Here is a 17,700-nt window from a genome sequence, read left to right on the forward strand (position 1 = left end):
TCTGAAAATTGGTATCAGAGCTTGCTTTGATAGTCATTCAAATGGCAGGATCACATCAAACCTTTGCAGAGGGTGCTTCTAACAATAGACCACCATTATTCACAGGTGAAAACTACGCATTTTGGAAGGTTAGAATGCAAATTTTTATGGAATCTATTGATATAGATATTTGGGATGCTGTTGCATTTGGTCCTTTTGTTCCAACTAACAATATGCAGGAACCAAAGCCCCGTGACCAATGGACCGTTGAAGAAAAGAGAAGATCTCAGAATGATGTAAAAGCCCGGAATATCATTGCATCAGCATTGACTGTTGATGAGTTCTACAGGGTCTCTGTCTGTAAAAGCGCTAAAGAAATGTGGGAAACTATAAGAGTAACTCATGAAGGCGGAGATGAAATTGGGTGTGCTAAAACGAATACTTTGATCATGGAAGAGAATAATTCAAGCTCTTCATCAAGCACAACATCAAGTATGGGTGATTCTGATGAGCAAGCATATATCTGTTTAGTAGTGAACGATGACGCTGGAAGCCAAGTAAGTACCTCTAGCGATTCTGATGATTCTGATCATATTGATGAAGATGAATTACATGAAATTTATGTTGCTTTAATAGTAGAATCTGAAAAATTAGATAAAGCCCATCAGAAATTGAAAAAGGATTTCAAAAATTTAAAGTTAAATTTTGAAAATATTTCTGAAGAAAATAAAAATTTGAAATTAGACTTCGAAAATATTCTTGAAGAAAATAAGAATTTAAAATTAAATTTTGAAAATATTTTTGAAGAAAATAAAGATTTGAAAAATAAAGTTTTATTTTTTGAAAAGGGTAAATTTACTAGTAGTGATAAATGTGCATCTTGTGTTAATCATAAGAAACTACTAGATGAAACAACCTTAGGAGAATGTAGTAAAAATAATGAAAATAAGGTTGTTAAAAATAAGTATGTTCCTAGAATTAAAAATAAACACAATCATAGAACCCGTAGAACTTGGGTAGAAAAAGGTACAACTTATAGGAACACAAATGTTGTATCATGCTTTTATTGTATGAAAAAGGGTCATACTTCAAATAAATGTAAAATTAAGCATTATGGTGTTCCAAGTGGTAGATATGTTTGGGTTATAAAATGATTTCTTTTTTCTAAATCTAACCCAAAGGACCCATACAAAATTGTTGGGTACCTATTTTTTTTTAAAATTCTTTAAAACAATATTTAAGAAAATATTTAAAAAAAAAAATTGTCTTTGTTCTAAATATTTGAAAAGAAGAATTAAGAAATTTTTATTCCAAGGTAGATGGAACTATTCTAATATACAAAGCATATATAGTTTTCAATCGAAAAAAAAAAATTATGTGTGCATGTTGTCTTTGATGAAATTGTAGACCTTGAGGCAAAACCTCTTGAGTCAGTTGAATTACATGCAGGCAATGACGAAGATTTTTAGAAGACAACAAATGAAGCAAAGATTGATGACAATCCTCAAGATGAAGATCTCAACAATGTTTTATAACCTCTTTCTCCTAAAAATATTTGCTTTAAATATCTTATTATGCATGTTTGAATGAATCTTTAAATTTGAAATATTTTTAGCTCATATGCATACATGCTTTTATTAAGGGGGAGTATTATCTTAGGAGGAGAACATCAAACACAACTTTTTAATTATGATCAAAAAGGGGGAGAAAATGTTTAAAGCTTATTTGCCTATTTGTGCTATTTGTGCTTATTCACTAATGCACTCTTTCTTCCATAAGTTGTGTTTTAAATACAGATTATTACCAAAAGCTTTAAATCAAGGAGTTTTTGATCATCATCAAAAAGGGGGAGATTGTTAGCAAAATGATGAAGATGAAGTTTTGATGATGTCCAAATCAAGTCAAGAAGAAATCAAGATTCAAGATGTTATGAAGACTTGTATTGCTATGGAAAGCTTTTGTAATACTCTTAGAAATATGTATAGGACTTAGATTAGAAAAAGAAAAGTGTTTTGTAAAATTACTATAGTAAATCATTGCAACAAAACACTATAGTACTATTCACATGAATAGTAACACTATTCACGTGAATAGTGACGGTTAACGGTAAGAGTATCGTACTTAACACGGACGTGGGAGAAACTAGTCGTTGAAGAAACTAGTCGTTTATGACTATTGAAGAAACTAGCCGTTTATGACCGTTGGACAAACTAGCCGTTTATGACCGTTGGAGAAACTAGCCGTTTATGGCCGTTGGAGAAACTAGCCGTTAAGTTTGCCTTTTAGTAAATGGAAGAGCCTTTAGATGAGTCTATAAATAGACTCTCATTTCCTCTCAAGAAGAAAAACTAGAGACACAGAAACTCTTCCCTTGTGCTCAAAATACTCAGAAATTCTTGAGACTTGTGTGTTCTTGTTCGGCTTGTGAAACTCTTGTCTGTGGAGCTGGTGAAGTGCTGCTACGGTGACAGAGGAAATAGCCGGTTCATCCTTGGTGTGTCTAAGGAGGTGTTCGGAAGAGAATCATCCTTCGTGAAGTATTCGGAGGAGGTGTTCATCCTTCGTGAAGTATTCGGAGGAGGTGTTCATCCTTTGTGAAGACTCAAAGGAGGTGTAGTTTCATCTCTTGTGGTATCAAGAGAGGTGTTTTCTAAACTCTTACAAATTGTATCTTTGTGATTGTAGTTTGTAATTGTTTTGTGATTAGTGAAAGGTTTATCTTGTTTGAGATAAACGACTGGACGTAGGATTGGTAAGATCCGAACCAGGATAAAATCATCTGTGCAAATTTCTCTCAACCTTACTCTATTTAATTGTCTTTATTATTTGCAAAGTAAGTTTAATTGAGTAGAAATTAAAAGGCACACGTTTGTATTAAAAACCCTCTTTGTTTGTTATTCCACGCTAACCATTCCGCTGCAGCCGCTTCTGACATTTCTTCCCATTTCCTAACTTTTTATTGCACTTGTCTATATTATTCGACTGCTTTGAAATTGATAATTTGATGATTGTAACACACTGAGGACATTGTGTGATTTAAGTGTGGTCTACTGGGAAGAAATTCTGATTTTTCTGTTAGTTTCTGTTAGTATGTATTTTGTGTGTTAATTTTTTTTGTTTTTGAGTGTTAAATTTTTCTGTTTTAAGTTATTTTTATCGTGTTCTTGAGTGCAATAAATTTTACATTTTTCTCTTGATTTCTGGATTATCTAAGTTGAAGATTTTTCCTTCACTTACTTACTACTTATAGATTGTAATCCTTGCTTTTCTCTGCTTAGAAGATGATTATAATGTTTAAGAGGTTGATTTGATTGTAACGAATACCCTGTGAGAGATTTGAGCCACTTAATTTTCTTTCTTGTGTGTGATATGTATCTTGAATGCTTGCACATATGCCTTGGCTTGATTCTTTTTGATATACTTGATTGATATACATGTTCAGACGTGATAAAGGCATTTTTATTCTTGAGCCTCTTTAGCCAAATAAGTCTACCTTGTTATTATCCTTTGATAACCCCTTTGAGCCTATACTTACCCCATTTCTTTGTGATTGAAGCTCATACACTGAACCTAAGTGAAAAACCATGATTATCTTAACCTTAGGAAAGTTTGGAGCTATAAAAATGTTTTGTGAATAAGTGTGGTCTCCTTGGGAATTCTGATGAATTGGCTAGTTGGTTCCTCATCATGTTTTGAAATGATAATTTATATCCTGTTGTGTGATAAAAAAAAAAAAGAGAGACAGGATGAAAAAAAATTTGATGAGAAAAAGAGAAAATTGAAAAATAATTTTGTGAATAATGGAGTCGAGAAGAGGATTGAATTAGAGGTTTGGGTGAGAGTTCACTGTGTTTACACTTGTTCCCCAGTGCTCCTCTATTTCTTCTGAGCTGTAGCTACTTATCCATATTTATCCTCCCTTGTCCTTGGCCCCATTACAACCCTGAAAGACCTTTAGATCTGAACATGCATATGTTTTGAGTGTTGATATTAGAAGCTTGCCAAGTCTACTTGTGTTTGCTTTCTTGAGTGCATTGAGTGACATTGATTTACCTTAAACACTTGAGAGAAACACTGTAGTGCATCTGTGAGATTTCGTTATTTTTGAATCACCTCTTGAACTGATTAATCATTTTTCTATGTATTGAATTGCTTGGATGATTTCTGTAAGTATGTGCATTTCTTGACTATGTGTTGGATATTGTCTACTTCTTTTCGTTGTCCAGATTTCTTGAGAACTTTGTAAATTCAATTTATTTTCTTGCGAGTTTTTGTTTTCTGCGTGCTGAGTGTGTGTCACCTTCCTAGACTTCCTTTGAGCTATTCCCTGATTTGTGTTTTAATTTTGCCCAGGAGTGCAAAAGACTAAGTGTGGTCTATTTTGATGAGTCAATATTTTCTTCACTTCACTTAGCTTATTGCGCTAGATTTAATTAGAGAATTGTGCATAATTGACCAATATTTTCCTGTTTTTCCTAATTGTGCTTAATTTGATCGGAAATTCTTATTTTAACTAATTTGAATTATCTGAGCTAATTATTTGCATTATGAATTGCAGGAAAATTTTGGAAATGTTTTGGGACTTCCATATAAATTTGACATAAATTTTAGAAGCAAAAATTTGGCAATCCAAAACATGTCACACGGCCATTGCAAAATTTATTGGATTGGAATCATTGAAGCGCAAATGGAATGAAAGGACCACATTGATTTGAGGCACAGTTTTATAGCTGGAAATTAACAAATGTGTTGCTACAATATCTGAAAACCACACGCCCCTTCTTCTTATCTTGTTATTGATTGAAGGAAATGATACAATATGCTAAAAGAGACAACACATGGGGCCACTTGGTTGGAAATTCACGTCCACATGCATTCCTAAATGCTAAACACGGCTATGGAATTTATGTTGGCAAACATATGACAAAAGTGGGGCTGCAACTAAAAGACAAAATACTATTCTCAAATTGAAAAGTTGACATAAGTGGAAGCAACTCATTTCATGCTAAAGGACAAAACACAAAAACCAATTGGAAAATTAATTTTGTCAAATGGTGCCACCACTCACGGTCTGCTCACGTCCAAAGGAGGAGTTCCAAATTAGTGGAAGTGTTGACATGGCCTACTTAGAAAAGAGCTGCCACCAAGAAGTAGAGGATGATAATTTAATTTTCTAAGAGAAAGCTTTGGGGAAAGGAGCTCACGAGCTGCACTTCCACGTTCCAGCATTTAGCCAAAGCAAGAATGAAGAGGCACTCATAGCCCACGTCTAGTAGCCACCATCTTCACACCGTCCAGCAAGCGCGGCACGTCCAGCTTGGAGAGGGAGAAGCTTCACGGTCCCAGCAGTAAAAGCTTGTCCAGCACGTCCAGAGGAACACGTTGAAGGCAAGAAGAGAAGCAAACACACTATGGCAGCGTTCTTCAATGCAGCAGACGCTCACGTCCAGGGGCAGCTCTCGGTCTAGTTTCACCATACCAGCAGAGGTGCACGGTGAAGAAAGGGGAGCTGCACTTAAAGGGAATCCACCTCCTTGATGAAGAGAAAGCTCACGGCTAGCAGGAAGTACAGGATGCTGGCACGGCCTGGATGGTGTCACGGTGCAGCCATGGGAGACCAACACAGCCACGTCCATACGCCAGGAAGAAGAAACACGGCTGATTCCAAGAGCTGGGAGTACTCACGGTGATTGAAGTAAATGAGTGATGGTTGAGGATTCCTTCTTTTCATTGTAGAAACCACGGTATGGGCTGGAAGAAGCACATAACTCACGGTGCAACATCCAGTAGCTAGGAGCAGCAAACACGTTCAAAACCCACAGCTGGAATGGTATTGAAGAAGAAGACAAAACAAGATGGAGAATGGAACAGTGACAGCAACAAAGAAAAGGAGGTGTCTTGGCCTGGGTTCTCCCACGCTGCAGTAGCTGGTCACGGCTTGGATAAAGAAACACACCATATTGAAACATTTGTCTTGGAGAAGTTCACGGTAAAAGTGGTGAACAAGATGATAAGAGTAGATGCATGGAGGGGCCCTCACCCTATCAGAAAACCAATGCTGGAATTAAGGAGGTCACGGGAGGCAACAGCAGCAGTAACAAAGTTCAGATTTTGGCTATAAATGAAGCAACACCAGAGGGTAGATTTATCAGATTTTAGAGTAGATTTTAGGATTGCTAGTTTAGGAAACCCACGTCTGGGAGGAGGCTCACGCCTCTTCCTCTTCCCTCTCAGTTTTCATTTATGAATCGTAGTAGTGTGTCACCTTTGCTTGTGTGTTGATTTTAATTTAAGATTTGGAAGCTTTGATGAATTTCATTTTCACTCAAACGTTTTTATTTTTATTGTCTTTATTCTATTTCCAGTTAAATGTTTTTATCTGTTAAATTTACCGTTAATGATTTTCTGCACTGTTAAATATTGTAATTTTGTTTTACCGTTCGTTTTATTTTCAAACGTTTTCTATTTTTACCATCTTTTTCCGTCCAGTTTTTACAGTGTTTAAAATTTATTTCGAAAAATTCTATTTAATTTCCAGTCCACTTTAATTTTATTGCATCCAAACAAAATCACAAAACCCCCCCCACTTCGTGTAAAAAATCTGAGACTGAACCGACATAACTTGGTCCTTGAGAGACGACCTAGGAGTCACTTCCTAGCTTATACTACATTAATTTCGTGTATCAAATTTGATCGGCCGCGACAGCCGTATCAGGGTGCAGGTGTCAGCAGGGGAGACGTTCGTCTGTGTAGACGTGGATTGAACAAAACTGAGTTTTTGAAAAACTCTTCCACTCACCTGCACGCACCTTTCTTCTTCCTCAAACTCAGACTCCATTTTCTCCACCTTTCCTCTAGAACCTTTTCATCTTCTCTCTACTGAAACTCACCACCTCTTGCTCCGATCACGTTTCAAAGACCGTAGGGACGTTCGCGAAACCGTGAGCTACAGGTTGGACCGAACAGTTTCAAAAGCTGAAACTGGTAAGTTCTCCTTCAGTAGTTCGTTCTTAGGTTTTCTAAAAAAAATAGGTTTTGGCTGCATGCAAGTGTGTAGTCTAAGTATTTCGTTTTTCCTGTGGCTAGATTTGTTTTGGAAGAGTCAAGTGACATTGAGGGTAGAAAAACGTTAGTTGGACGAAACCAAAAATCTTGCGTTAGGACGTTTTCATTCACTGATCCGGGTAAGGGAAGCTTATTAATTTAATTTATACTTGGATGTTGTATGCAAGCATGATATGAACTGAATGTATGAGATGTATGCTGATTGAGTATGCCTGAACGATCGCTGTTATGCATGAATGAATAGGTTATGTGTTGGTTGATACGTATGAATTGGAAAATGGATGATTATTGGATAGTATGAGTTGTTAATATGAATTCTATATATTATGTGAATTAATGATGAATATGGAATTATAAAGTATGAATTTTATAAGAAATATTGAGTTAAGATAGATGAAAATCTGAATGTAAATTACTCCCTATGATAAAATACGTTCGTCATCGTACGGTCTTATACCGTTCGGTTTCCTATTAAAAGACTTAAAACTGGAATTCTTTCATTCGGAAAGAATCCTGTTCGAGAACGAGCGTCCTCATTTAAAATACTATGTTTGAGCGTTCGGCTCATCATAGTGATATGTATGCCTTCATCTAAATAATATTAAATTATACTCTTATAGTTTAAATTAAATAGCGCTCGGTCTTATACCAAGCGTTCGTCCTAAATAGCGCTCGGTCTTATACCAAGCGTTCGTCCTAAATAGCGCTCAGTCTTATACCAAGCGTTCGTCCTAAATAGCGCTCGGTCTTATACCAAGTGTTCGTCCTAAATAGCACTCGATCCTATACCTAGTGTTCGTTCTAAGTAGCGCTCGGTCTTGTACCAAGCGTTCGTCATAATTGTTGCTTGGTCATCTACCAGCGTTCGTTCTAAAGTAGTGTTCGGTCTTATACCAAACGCTCGTCCTTACCTTCGATTCCTTAACGGACGTAAATAGCGTTCGTCCAAATACTTAGTAAATGTATATGGTTGCGTTCGGTCATTGACTGGCAGTCGACTCGTTTAAACGAATGGTTCCCAGTGTAGTCAAATTCTCGTCTTGTTGTATCCACATCCAATTGGATTCGGCTTAACATCTTGGTACTTAGAATATTTTGAATATTTATTGTATCACTCTAGAGTCATTTCATTCAACTGATTTGAGTAGCAGTGTCGTTCGTCAAATAATCATGTGTCGTTTTATTCTGATTGGTGACGAGTTCTTCTCGATCTCGCTGTTCACGTTCGCCCTCGTCCTTCAGAGGGTTGAACGTTCCTTATTTTGGGGATTTGAAACGAAGGATGAAATTGATAATAAAGTATGAAGATTTAAAAGGTGAACACTATATGGAACGATTATACGATATCGTATTTTGGACGAGCGTTCCAGGGAGGAACGTCTCATATATGTTGAATATTGGATTGGTGAAGTATGACTGTGGTTATGCTAATGCTGGCTTGGTCCATCCTGATATTCCGTGATACTCATCTTCACATAGAGGAGGGTAGTTCATGTATGGGAATGGCAGGAGGTTCTATTCCTTAGGGGTACTTTGGATAGAGCTAACCTCGAGTGGCAGCTGTTGAGTGTATCCCAGTTACTACATCACTCGGGTGCAAGGATGCCTGTAGCTACACAGACTCATACAGTCTGGACGGTCTGTCAAATATATATATATATATATATATATATATATATATATATATATATATATATATATATATATATATATATATATATATATATTTCTATGTTAAGTTACATGCTGTGTGTGAAATGTAATGTTAAATGTATATGTTGATTGTATGAATTAAATTATATAAGCTTACCCTTTCGTTTTCCTTGTGTTGTCCATTGTATATGTACGTTCGTCCTGTCTTGCAATGATCATCCGTGTGGATGTGAGCAGATGGCGAGGCCACCTTAGAGGATGTGATCGAAGAAGAAAACTTAGTCGAAGTTGAAGTGAAAGCGGAGCAGTAGGACGTCCGTCTTTCCTTTTTAGTTTTAGATGTTCATTTATGAATTGGACGTTCGGTTATTGATTTTGTGAAACCGTTCGTCCTAGCTTCTTGTAATTATGTACTTAAGCCGTTCGGCTTTTTGAACTTCGTTTTATTAATATAAAGACTGCATTGATTTACTGTTAAGTGTAATTAATTCTGATTTATAGTAATTACTGCATTTTGGGATGTTACACACTGTTGAACAACCCTTGCTGAGACAATATTTTAACTTGTTCGGCATTTTATTTTTTGTGTTTGTAGTGAAGAAGTTTATCTTATTATGTTTGGAAACCCATCAAACTAGGTAGAAGTTAATCCAAGTACATCTTCAACGTTTCGAGAAAATGATGGAGATAATGATATCATTATTAGAGGATTAGACATAGAGACTTTAACATATTAATTTATGTTTTACACTAACAATATTTCTATGAAAAATATTTTTATGAATTTAGATTTTTTTCATGTAAAGTAAACTCTTATGAGTTTACGATTCGAGTTTACTGAACTCTCACGAGTTTACTGAACTCTCACGAGTTTACATAAACTCTCACGAGTTTACATAAACTCTCGAGTTTAACAACCTTGGATGTAGTCATTACAAGGAATGATGCTACCATAATTTTCCTGTTGAAACAGAATTTATTTATTGGCCTTCAAACAAAGCATATTGATTGCTTGAAATACTCACCGATAGAAACAAGTCAAAGGAAGTTCTCTAATAATTTTGGTGAAAACAAGCATGACTGACCACATGTCATTGACAATCCTATGGATCCAAATCCAGAGAAAATGGTTGAATAATGCTGTTACTTTTGTATTGAGAAAGGAAGTTTAGAGTTATGGCCACAGTCACGTGTAAATTGATAGATTAAACAACTTTTTCAATAGTTTAGATTTTGTGATATTCAACTGATGAAGTTATATTGTGATAACCAGGCAGCTCGTCACATGGATAATAACCTAGTGCTTCATAAGTGAACAAAACATAGAGAGATCTTGTGTCATTTTATTCAACAGAAGTTTTTGGCCGAAGAAATTTCTGCTAGCATTCCATTTGACATGTAAAAAGTCCAGACCTAATAGATCAATGTTTAGTAACAAACAAAAAAAGATTTCACTTTTAAATAAGAACAACAGTTACCAAAATTTGGTATTATAGAACTAGCCAAAAACATCTCTAACCCTAATTATGGTTGGCTTTACAAGTTTTCATTTTTTGAAAGTATGCAGATATTGTATTTAACACAGTAGCCGCAGTGACCTGCCATACTGCCATACTGATTTTTTATATGGCTTTTCCAAACTACATTTCACCTCTGACTGCTTTGACTGGAAATAGGATTTCACACCAAGATTATGGTCCCATATATGGTGTTTTGGTAGGATTTGAAAAAAGAGCTAAAAGTAGTTTTTTGTTTTTTTAATCTTGGAGTATTATAAAACAATAATTTTCATTAGCTCAACCATAAATCCTTATCAAATCTATTGAGACTCCCCCTCAAATCTGAAATAAACCAAATGAATGAAAGAAGCCTACTTTCGGAAGTTTAGTTAATTGTCGCAAGTGACATGTGAGTGAATCACACCGACATTAACAGCAGTTTGACTCTCATCCTTTTTTAAATATTCTATGTAAATTTTCTTTGTAATGTTAGAATCTTTTTACCAGTAACCTATGGAGAACTACATCAGAGGAGAAGAGAGAACTGGAGCGCCTGCAGAAACCAATATATAATTCAGTTCGTCGAGCAGCAGAAGTTCATCGTCAGGTGGTAATTTTGGTTTACTTTCCAGATTTTAACCCTTTATTTTGATGGCTAGTTTTGTAAAAGAAAATTTGTCAAGATTGTCACCTTTTATTGTTTGAATATGGTATAGAGAAGGAAAGGAAGATGGGAAGTGGAGGGAAAAATTAAAGTGGGTCTGACCCTTATTTTAAGTTCTCGAAGAATTGTGGAAAACTTTTAGAGAAAATTAGGTGGGTTTAATACAGATCACCTAGGTTACCAAGTGATTAGAATATATGTCCAAAATATACTATTAATAATATTCAAATGCTCAATCATGCTCCCTCTGTACTTGTATTCCGTTATATTTTAATGAGGGGAATTAAGTCTTGGTTTCCTTTTGTTTTTCTGCCCTGTTGTGTCATCTGGTTTTCTATATTTTTTCATTAATGGTGGTATTATTTATATCTGTAACTCAGTATACTCTTTTTATCTATAAGTAGGTTCGCAAATATATGAAAGGCATTTTAAAGCCTGGAATGTTAATGACCGACATATGTGAAACATTGGAGAACACTGTCCGTAAGCTAATATCAGAGGATGGCCTTCAAGCTGGCATTGCATCCAAACGTGCGTCCACGTGGCGGCCACGTGGCGGCAGGAGAACGCGCCACCTCAGCAGCGCACATGGAGGCAGCAGCGTCTGACGCACCCACTGGCGGACGCCAGCTGTCGCATGCCCAACTGAGTCAGAGCACAGTGGGAACGTGCGTCCGGTGTAGTGGATTAGACGTGTCCCCCTGGGAGTGGACGTCCAGCATCTACAGTCAGAGTAAACGTGCGTCCAGCGTAGTGGAAAATACGTGTCTGGCTTAGAGTAAACGTCCGTCCAGCATGGCTTAGTGGAGAACGTGCTGCCAGCGTGGGAACGTGCGATCGGCGATGGTGGAAGACGCGTGGCAACTGTACAGTGGTCGACTGTCCGTTATGGGCTGTCAGGGAAGCGGCGGAGTGCGATGCTAGTGCAACTGCTAGAGTGGACGTGCGTTCGGCAGCAAGTGGGAACTCTGAACATATTCCCCACTCACTCTGCACGTCCCTCTCTTTACTTCATTTTCTGAGAAACTAAAATTCTCTCCTCCTTCTCTCTACACTCTCTGCACCCTTCTCTCTCTAAGGAACCACCACTGCACCTCCTCCGATCAGTATCTCCGGCGCAGTTGAAGGACGCTCGGCGTAGGACTCCAGAAGAACGTTCGGTTCGTGAAAACTGAACCGGTAAGTCCTTTCCTTCCTCTCCGACGTTCGTTCTTCGTGCATGCAAACTCAATTCTGAGTTGTGCGTTCGTTATTTTCTTTGAGTAGAGAAGTTTTGAGTTTGGCCTTGGGGTTCGTCTGAATAGTGGATTAACGAGCGTTGGCGATAAGGATTTGAGTAGAGAGCGTCTGTGTGCGTCTGTGAACGTTCGTTCATTTCTGGGTAAGGGAAGCTTACTTAATTTAACTGTTTTGAGGCATGTCATGTGTGAACGTTCGTTATTTCACTGTATGATGTTGCTATGGCTGATTTGCATGAACGTTCGTTATTTTGATTGTATGAGGTTGTTATGCTTGATTTATGTGAACGTTCGTTTTTATGGAATGAGAATGATATATGACTAAGTTACATATGATGCGTGAGATGTTGGATAAAATGAGATATATGAAATTTGAGATTTTGGGTTGATATGAACGAATGAAATGATATGATTTTGATGAGAAAAGAACTTTCCATGAGACATTGTACGTTCGTTCTGGGCGGTCATTGACCGTTCGGTTTTTCCTTAGAAATATGGTTGGAATGTTGATTCTGTCATTTGACTAAATCTGTGGTTGAGGACGAACGTCCTCATCCTAGAATGCTCTGTTTGAGCGTTCGGTTTGGCACTGTTGAATCTTGTACGTTTGATAAACTTCTTTCTTTTTGTACTTGTATATATATATGAAACAGTGCATATTCCGTTCGTATTACTTCTTCAAAACTCCCTTAGTTTATTTTCAAGATCTATCAATTTGAGTTATTGAACGTTCGGTCTTACACCGGACGATCGTACTGGGAAGCGTTCGGTCTTACACTGAACGTACGTTCAAAGGGACGCTCGGTCTTATATCGAGCGTTCGTTATAAATGAGGCTTGATTTTATACTGAGCGCTCGTTCTAAATGGTGTTCGGCCTTATGCCTAACGCTCTCTCTAATTGGTGCTCGGTCTCACACTGAGCGTTCGTCCTAATGGTGCTCGGTTTGAACTAAGCGTTCGTCCTAAAATGGGGCTCGATCATATACTGAGCGCTCGTTCTCTACGGTGTTCGGTATTATACTGAGCGCTCGCTCAAAAGGAGGCTCGACTTTATGCTGAGTGTTCGTCCTAAATGACGCTCGGTATTATTTTGAGCGCTCGTTCTCTTTTCCCACAAAATAGCGTTCGTCCAATGAACAATACCATACTTGGCCATTTCCTGAACGTAACTGTTTCTCTGCCGTTTGTACTTTAATACGAACGAACATTCTTTTAGTCTCGCTCGCAGCGTTCGTTCTCGTTTCTTTGGAGACAGAACATTCGGTTTTTGATGTTTTCCCCATTAAGATGAAAATGATTATGGAATTGATGAATAGTGAATGATGAACAATATCTGAGATGAAATGAAAGTTATGAATATTGAACGGGCGTTGTAACATCCCAATTATATAATAATCAATATTATATAATAAGGACGTTAACATTCAAATATAGAGAACAGTCGGAATTTTGACGTGTAATTAAATGTAATAAATTACAGTCATCCAAATAAAAGGAGTAATAATTTAAACTGAAACAGTTGAAAGGATTAAACACTACAAGTGTTCAATCAGGAAACCCTAAGAAGACTATTTTGCAAAATCAACAATCTCCAGCTCTTGCTCCAAGGGAATTTTCCTCTACAACGTCTGATCCCATCCAAGTGGATGATCATCGCCAAAGAAACATACCCAAACAGCACATAACAAAAGCAATACAAGGGTGAGCTAGATATAAAAAGCATGTTATACAGATAGCACAGTTAATTCAATGTTATCATACTTAGATTCGTATAAAAGAGCAATTATAGCATGTTCATTAAACCATAATTCCACCCACTCATACAACATGCAAAAGTCATCCAAACATGGTAAATTGACATCTAAAGACTTGTTACTCATCATACCACAATTCCTACTAGATACTCATCCGGATGATACGTTGATGAGCGATCACGGGAGGTTATGCACTTGTGATGACTTCTACTTTTCCTTACAAATACACTTCCAAAATACTTCATATCATTCACAAGGTAAGTCCCCTCACTATGTCCACACCGGAACATAGACCAGGACCTCCTGCTCCTCTCACCACATAATTCATCCTTCTCTACATGAGACTGGATGATTATTAGAGTATCAGGATAACCTCCAACTACGGGACCCTCAACATCAACAAACACACTAATACTATAATTTTATAGAATCTCTCCATGAGATTCATGCCATGCTCATATTCCTCAACTCACATTACACCTCTATGTAACTCTCCCCATAATAATCATTTCGTGATCAAATGCACAATTTCATATCAACATAATAAAATACATTTATCACAGTAACTTTATCACATCTCATGCATTCACATATTTTTGTTTCACATGAATTTACCTCAGAGTATATATATATATATGTGTATATATATATATATATATATATATATATATATATATATATATATATATATATACAAAACACATTGCACACTTAAAATAAGAGCAAAAATAACCATGAAACCGAACCCTCTTTACCGAACCCTATTTGGACGATCACTATTCACTGGACACTATTGGACGAACGCTCACTCAAACTGAAGGACGAACGCTACATTTCTATATCCAGGACGAACGATCAAAGATTAAAACCGAACGCTACACTCACCAGAACGAACGCTCAACAATTTGGACGAACGCTCAACTATTTGGACGAACGCCAACTATTTGGACGAACACCAACTATTTGGACGAACGCTCACTGGGACGAACGCTCGCGGGGAAGGACGAACGCTCACTATTTGGACGAACGCTCAACATGTAACCGAACGCTCAACAATTTGGACGAACGCTCCACTATTTGGACGAACGCTCAACATATAACTTAAGGACGAATGCTCACTAGGACGAACGCTCACTGGGACGAACGCTCTCAGGTAAGGACGAACGCTCACTGGGACGAACGCTCTCTGGGAAGGACGAACGCTCACTCAGCGGGATGACGAACGCTCGACAAACACTGTTTGGACGAGCGTCCCGTACTAAGACGAACGAACGCGGACGTTCGTTCAGGAACGAACGCTCGACTACAACTTGACCGAACGCGCGACGAGCCTTTGCGGACGAACGCTCACACGTACAGAACGAATCACTCAATGTCGAACACTTGGATTTAAGTACGGACGCGCATAGCGAATGGGACGAACGTCCACTTTTCACTTCACCAACTTTGAACGAGCGTCCACAAACGAACGCTCTCCAACGACTACCGAACATATTGGACGAACGTCCTATCTTACTAGGACGAACGTTCCCAAAGTTAACGAACGTTCAGAAATTAAAGACGAATGTTCCGGAACTTACCTAGGACAAACGTTCATTTGGCTAAATCAATTTTGGACGAACGTCCACTTTGAAGTGGACGAACGCGCGTTTCTGCAGAAATTCTGCAGAATCGCAACCCAGAAACCCAGGAACAGAAACCCAAAATTCAACCCCTCAAACCCAGATTTGCATCATACAAAGCATATACAATTAATCACACAAAAGATCTAGCTCCCCTTACCTCTTGAAGACTTCCTTGAATTACTTCCATAGAGTTTGATCTCCTTCCAACTTCAAAAGTTCTTCACTTCTCCTCTTTCCCAGAACTGCCAGCCACTCTTCAACTCTTCCAAATGCACCACCAAAGCCTCCTTGCAGCGTCAACAGCAGCTCCCACTTCTCCCCTCTCAAATTTGGCAGCAAGAATTTCCCCTCCCAGCAGAACCCATAGCTCCCCCTTTTAACCTCCCAAACTCTTCCCCTTTAAGAAGTAGAACCCATGCACTCCCCTACCCCTTCAACAGCTGCCTCCCCGTGAAGCCATTCCCTACCACACCAATCATCCTAGGAAGCCCCCACCACTTCACATGCTCAGCTACCCACATGAGGCCCACCTCCACCACATTTTCTTTTCTAATATACGGTCCTTACATTCTCCTCAACAACAACAATTTTCGTCCTCGAAAATTAAGGTTACCAAAACAAGTTGAGATACGTCTCTCTCATCTTGTCCTCTAACACTTAGGTAGAGTTGCCATCCCACAACTCATATAACAAACTTATCCGGGCAGTTCCCACCGCTCAAAGAGCTTATCAGGACAACTCCCACCACATACCAAGAGACAATTCTATGCCAACATATAAATCACGTCTCACACCAAAATCAGGTCATCTCTACACTTACTCACATAGCAAGATATCTTCTCGAATTGAATATTTCATACTCCCAAATGTGGCCAAAATCGCATACTAAATTTTTTTTTTAACCGATACTATTGAAGACTCCGGTATGCATGACCGGAACTGTGGACACAGTGAGGTTCCTTGGCTATAAAACGAGGTGCTAGCCGCGTTGGGCGACATTTCGAAACGTTGAGATTTTAGAGCATCTGAGAGAGAGATCTGAGCACTGAGAGTTCTGAGTGTGGGAGCTTGTGAGATCTGAACGCCTGAGTGTTGGAGATCGGAGAACTTGAACGCGAGATCGGGAGCCCTTTCTAGCCAAACTTCAATCTTCCCGTTCCAAGGTTTTGCTCCGTCTCGAGTAAGTACTTCTTTTCTCTTATTTCTTTCTTTTCTTTACCACCTTCTCCTTCTTCTTTACTTCTTCCTTCTTCTCTTTCCTTTCTTCTTTCTTTTTTTTCTGCTTCCTTTCATGTACTTTTCTTTTTCTTTTTCTTTTCTGAGCTTTCATTTCTCGCACTTATATTCTGCTTTCTTCTTTAATTTCCGCTTGTTATTTTTACTTCTGCTCCTGCATTTACTTTCTTCTTCTTCTATCTTCCTTTAATTAACTAAAATCTAAGAACACACTGCTTTAACAAAGATAAGGGGTATATCGGCTGGAAACCAGACGTTAATCTCCCCTCGATTGAGGGTATGGCAGAGACAATCGGGTAGAACAACGCCACGTACCCCATAAAAACAGAAAACTTAAAAAGAGGAATTTTATTTGTATGAACCGAACATGGACAATAATGGACAAAGACAAATGGACATAGATCCATTTAGGAACATTTGCGAGGACCGTGAAACAGACCAGAGACTAGACACCGAAACAACAAAGACCGCCTGGACGAAGTAAACTTAAAAGGACCCAAAACAAACCAAGAAAACACTGACGATTTTTGTTTTGTTCTTTTTATTTTATTTCATTATTTTTATGCTTTAGAAACACTTTGAAAGGAAGGATGAGTGAGATGGAGATAGAGAGGTACACCAGTCAGCGGTGGAAACCTACTGATGATCAGGTCAAAATGATGACCAATATCTTCAACTACGGGGTCACACATCCCAGCATGGCCCAAGTCGTCGAGATTGCATCTCGACTCAGGGCTTTCGGAGAAGCCAGTGAATATAATGTACACTGCTGGTTCAACAATCATGGTAACCGGGTCAGGCGCTGGCAAGCGAACTTAGACCCCACTAGCACCCTATTTTCTCAGCTGCCGCTGTACATGTATGGTAAGAACCCTAATTACCACTATTTTTATTTTTATTTATTTTATTTTATTCTTCCCCTTCTATTATTGACACAATTTTTTTTTTGTTTGAAGAATATGGCTGGGTAATTATGAGGGCGCCGA

The 17,700-nt window shown here is 38.1% G+C and overlaps 1 protein-coding gene across 1 annotated transcript in view; it reads left to right on the top strand.

Moving 5' to 3' along the window:
* Positions 1-17,700, top strand: part of LOC128194015 (methionine aminopeptidase 2B) — an 84,773-nt gene that overhangs the window by 19,482 nt on the left and 47,591 nt on the right. Inside the window, exons 2-3 of the mRNA XM_052868443.1 lie at positions 10,704-10,803; positions 11,265-11,382. Of these exons, the coding sequence (XP_052724403.1) occupies positions 11,277-11,382 (106 nt within the window). The 5' untranslated portion in view covers positions 10,704-10,803; positions 11,265-11,276. The remainder of the gene's footprint in view (positions 1-10,703; positions 10,804-11,264; positions 11,383-17,700) is intronic.

The sequence above is a fragment of the Vigna angularis genome, chromosome 9, assembly GCF_016808095.1.
Source record: "Vigna angularis cultivar LongXiaoDou No.4 chromosome 9, ASM1680809v1, whole genome shotgun sequence".
In the NCBI taxonomy this organism is placed as follows: Eukaryota; Viridiplantae; Streptophyta; class Magnoliopsida; order Fabales; family Fabaceae; genus Vigna; species Vigna angularis.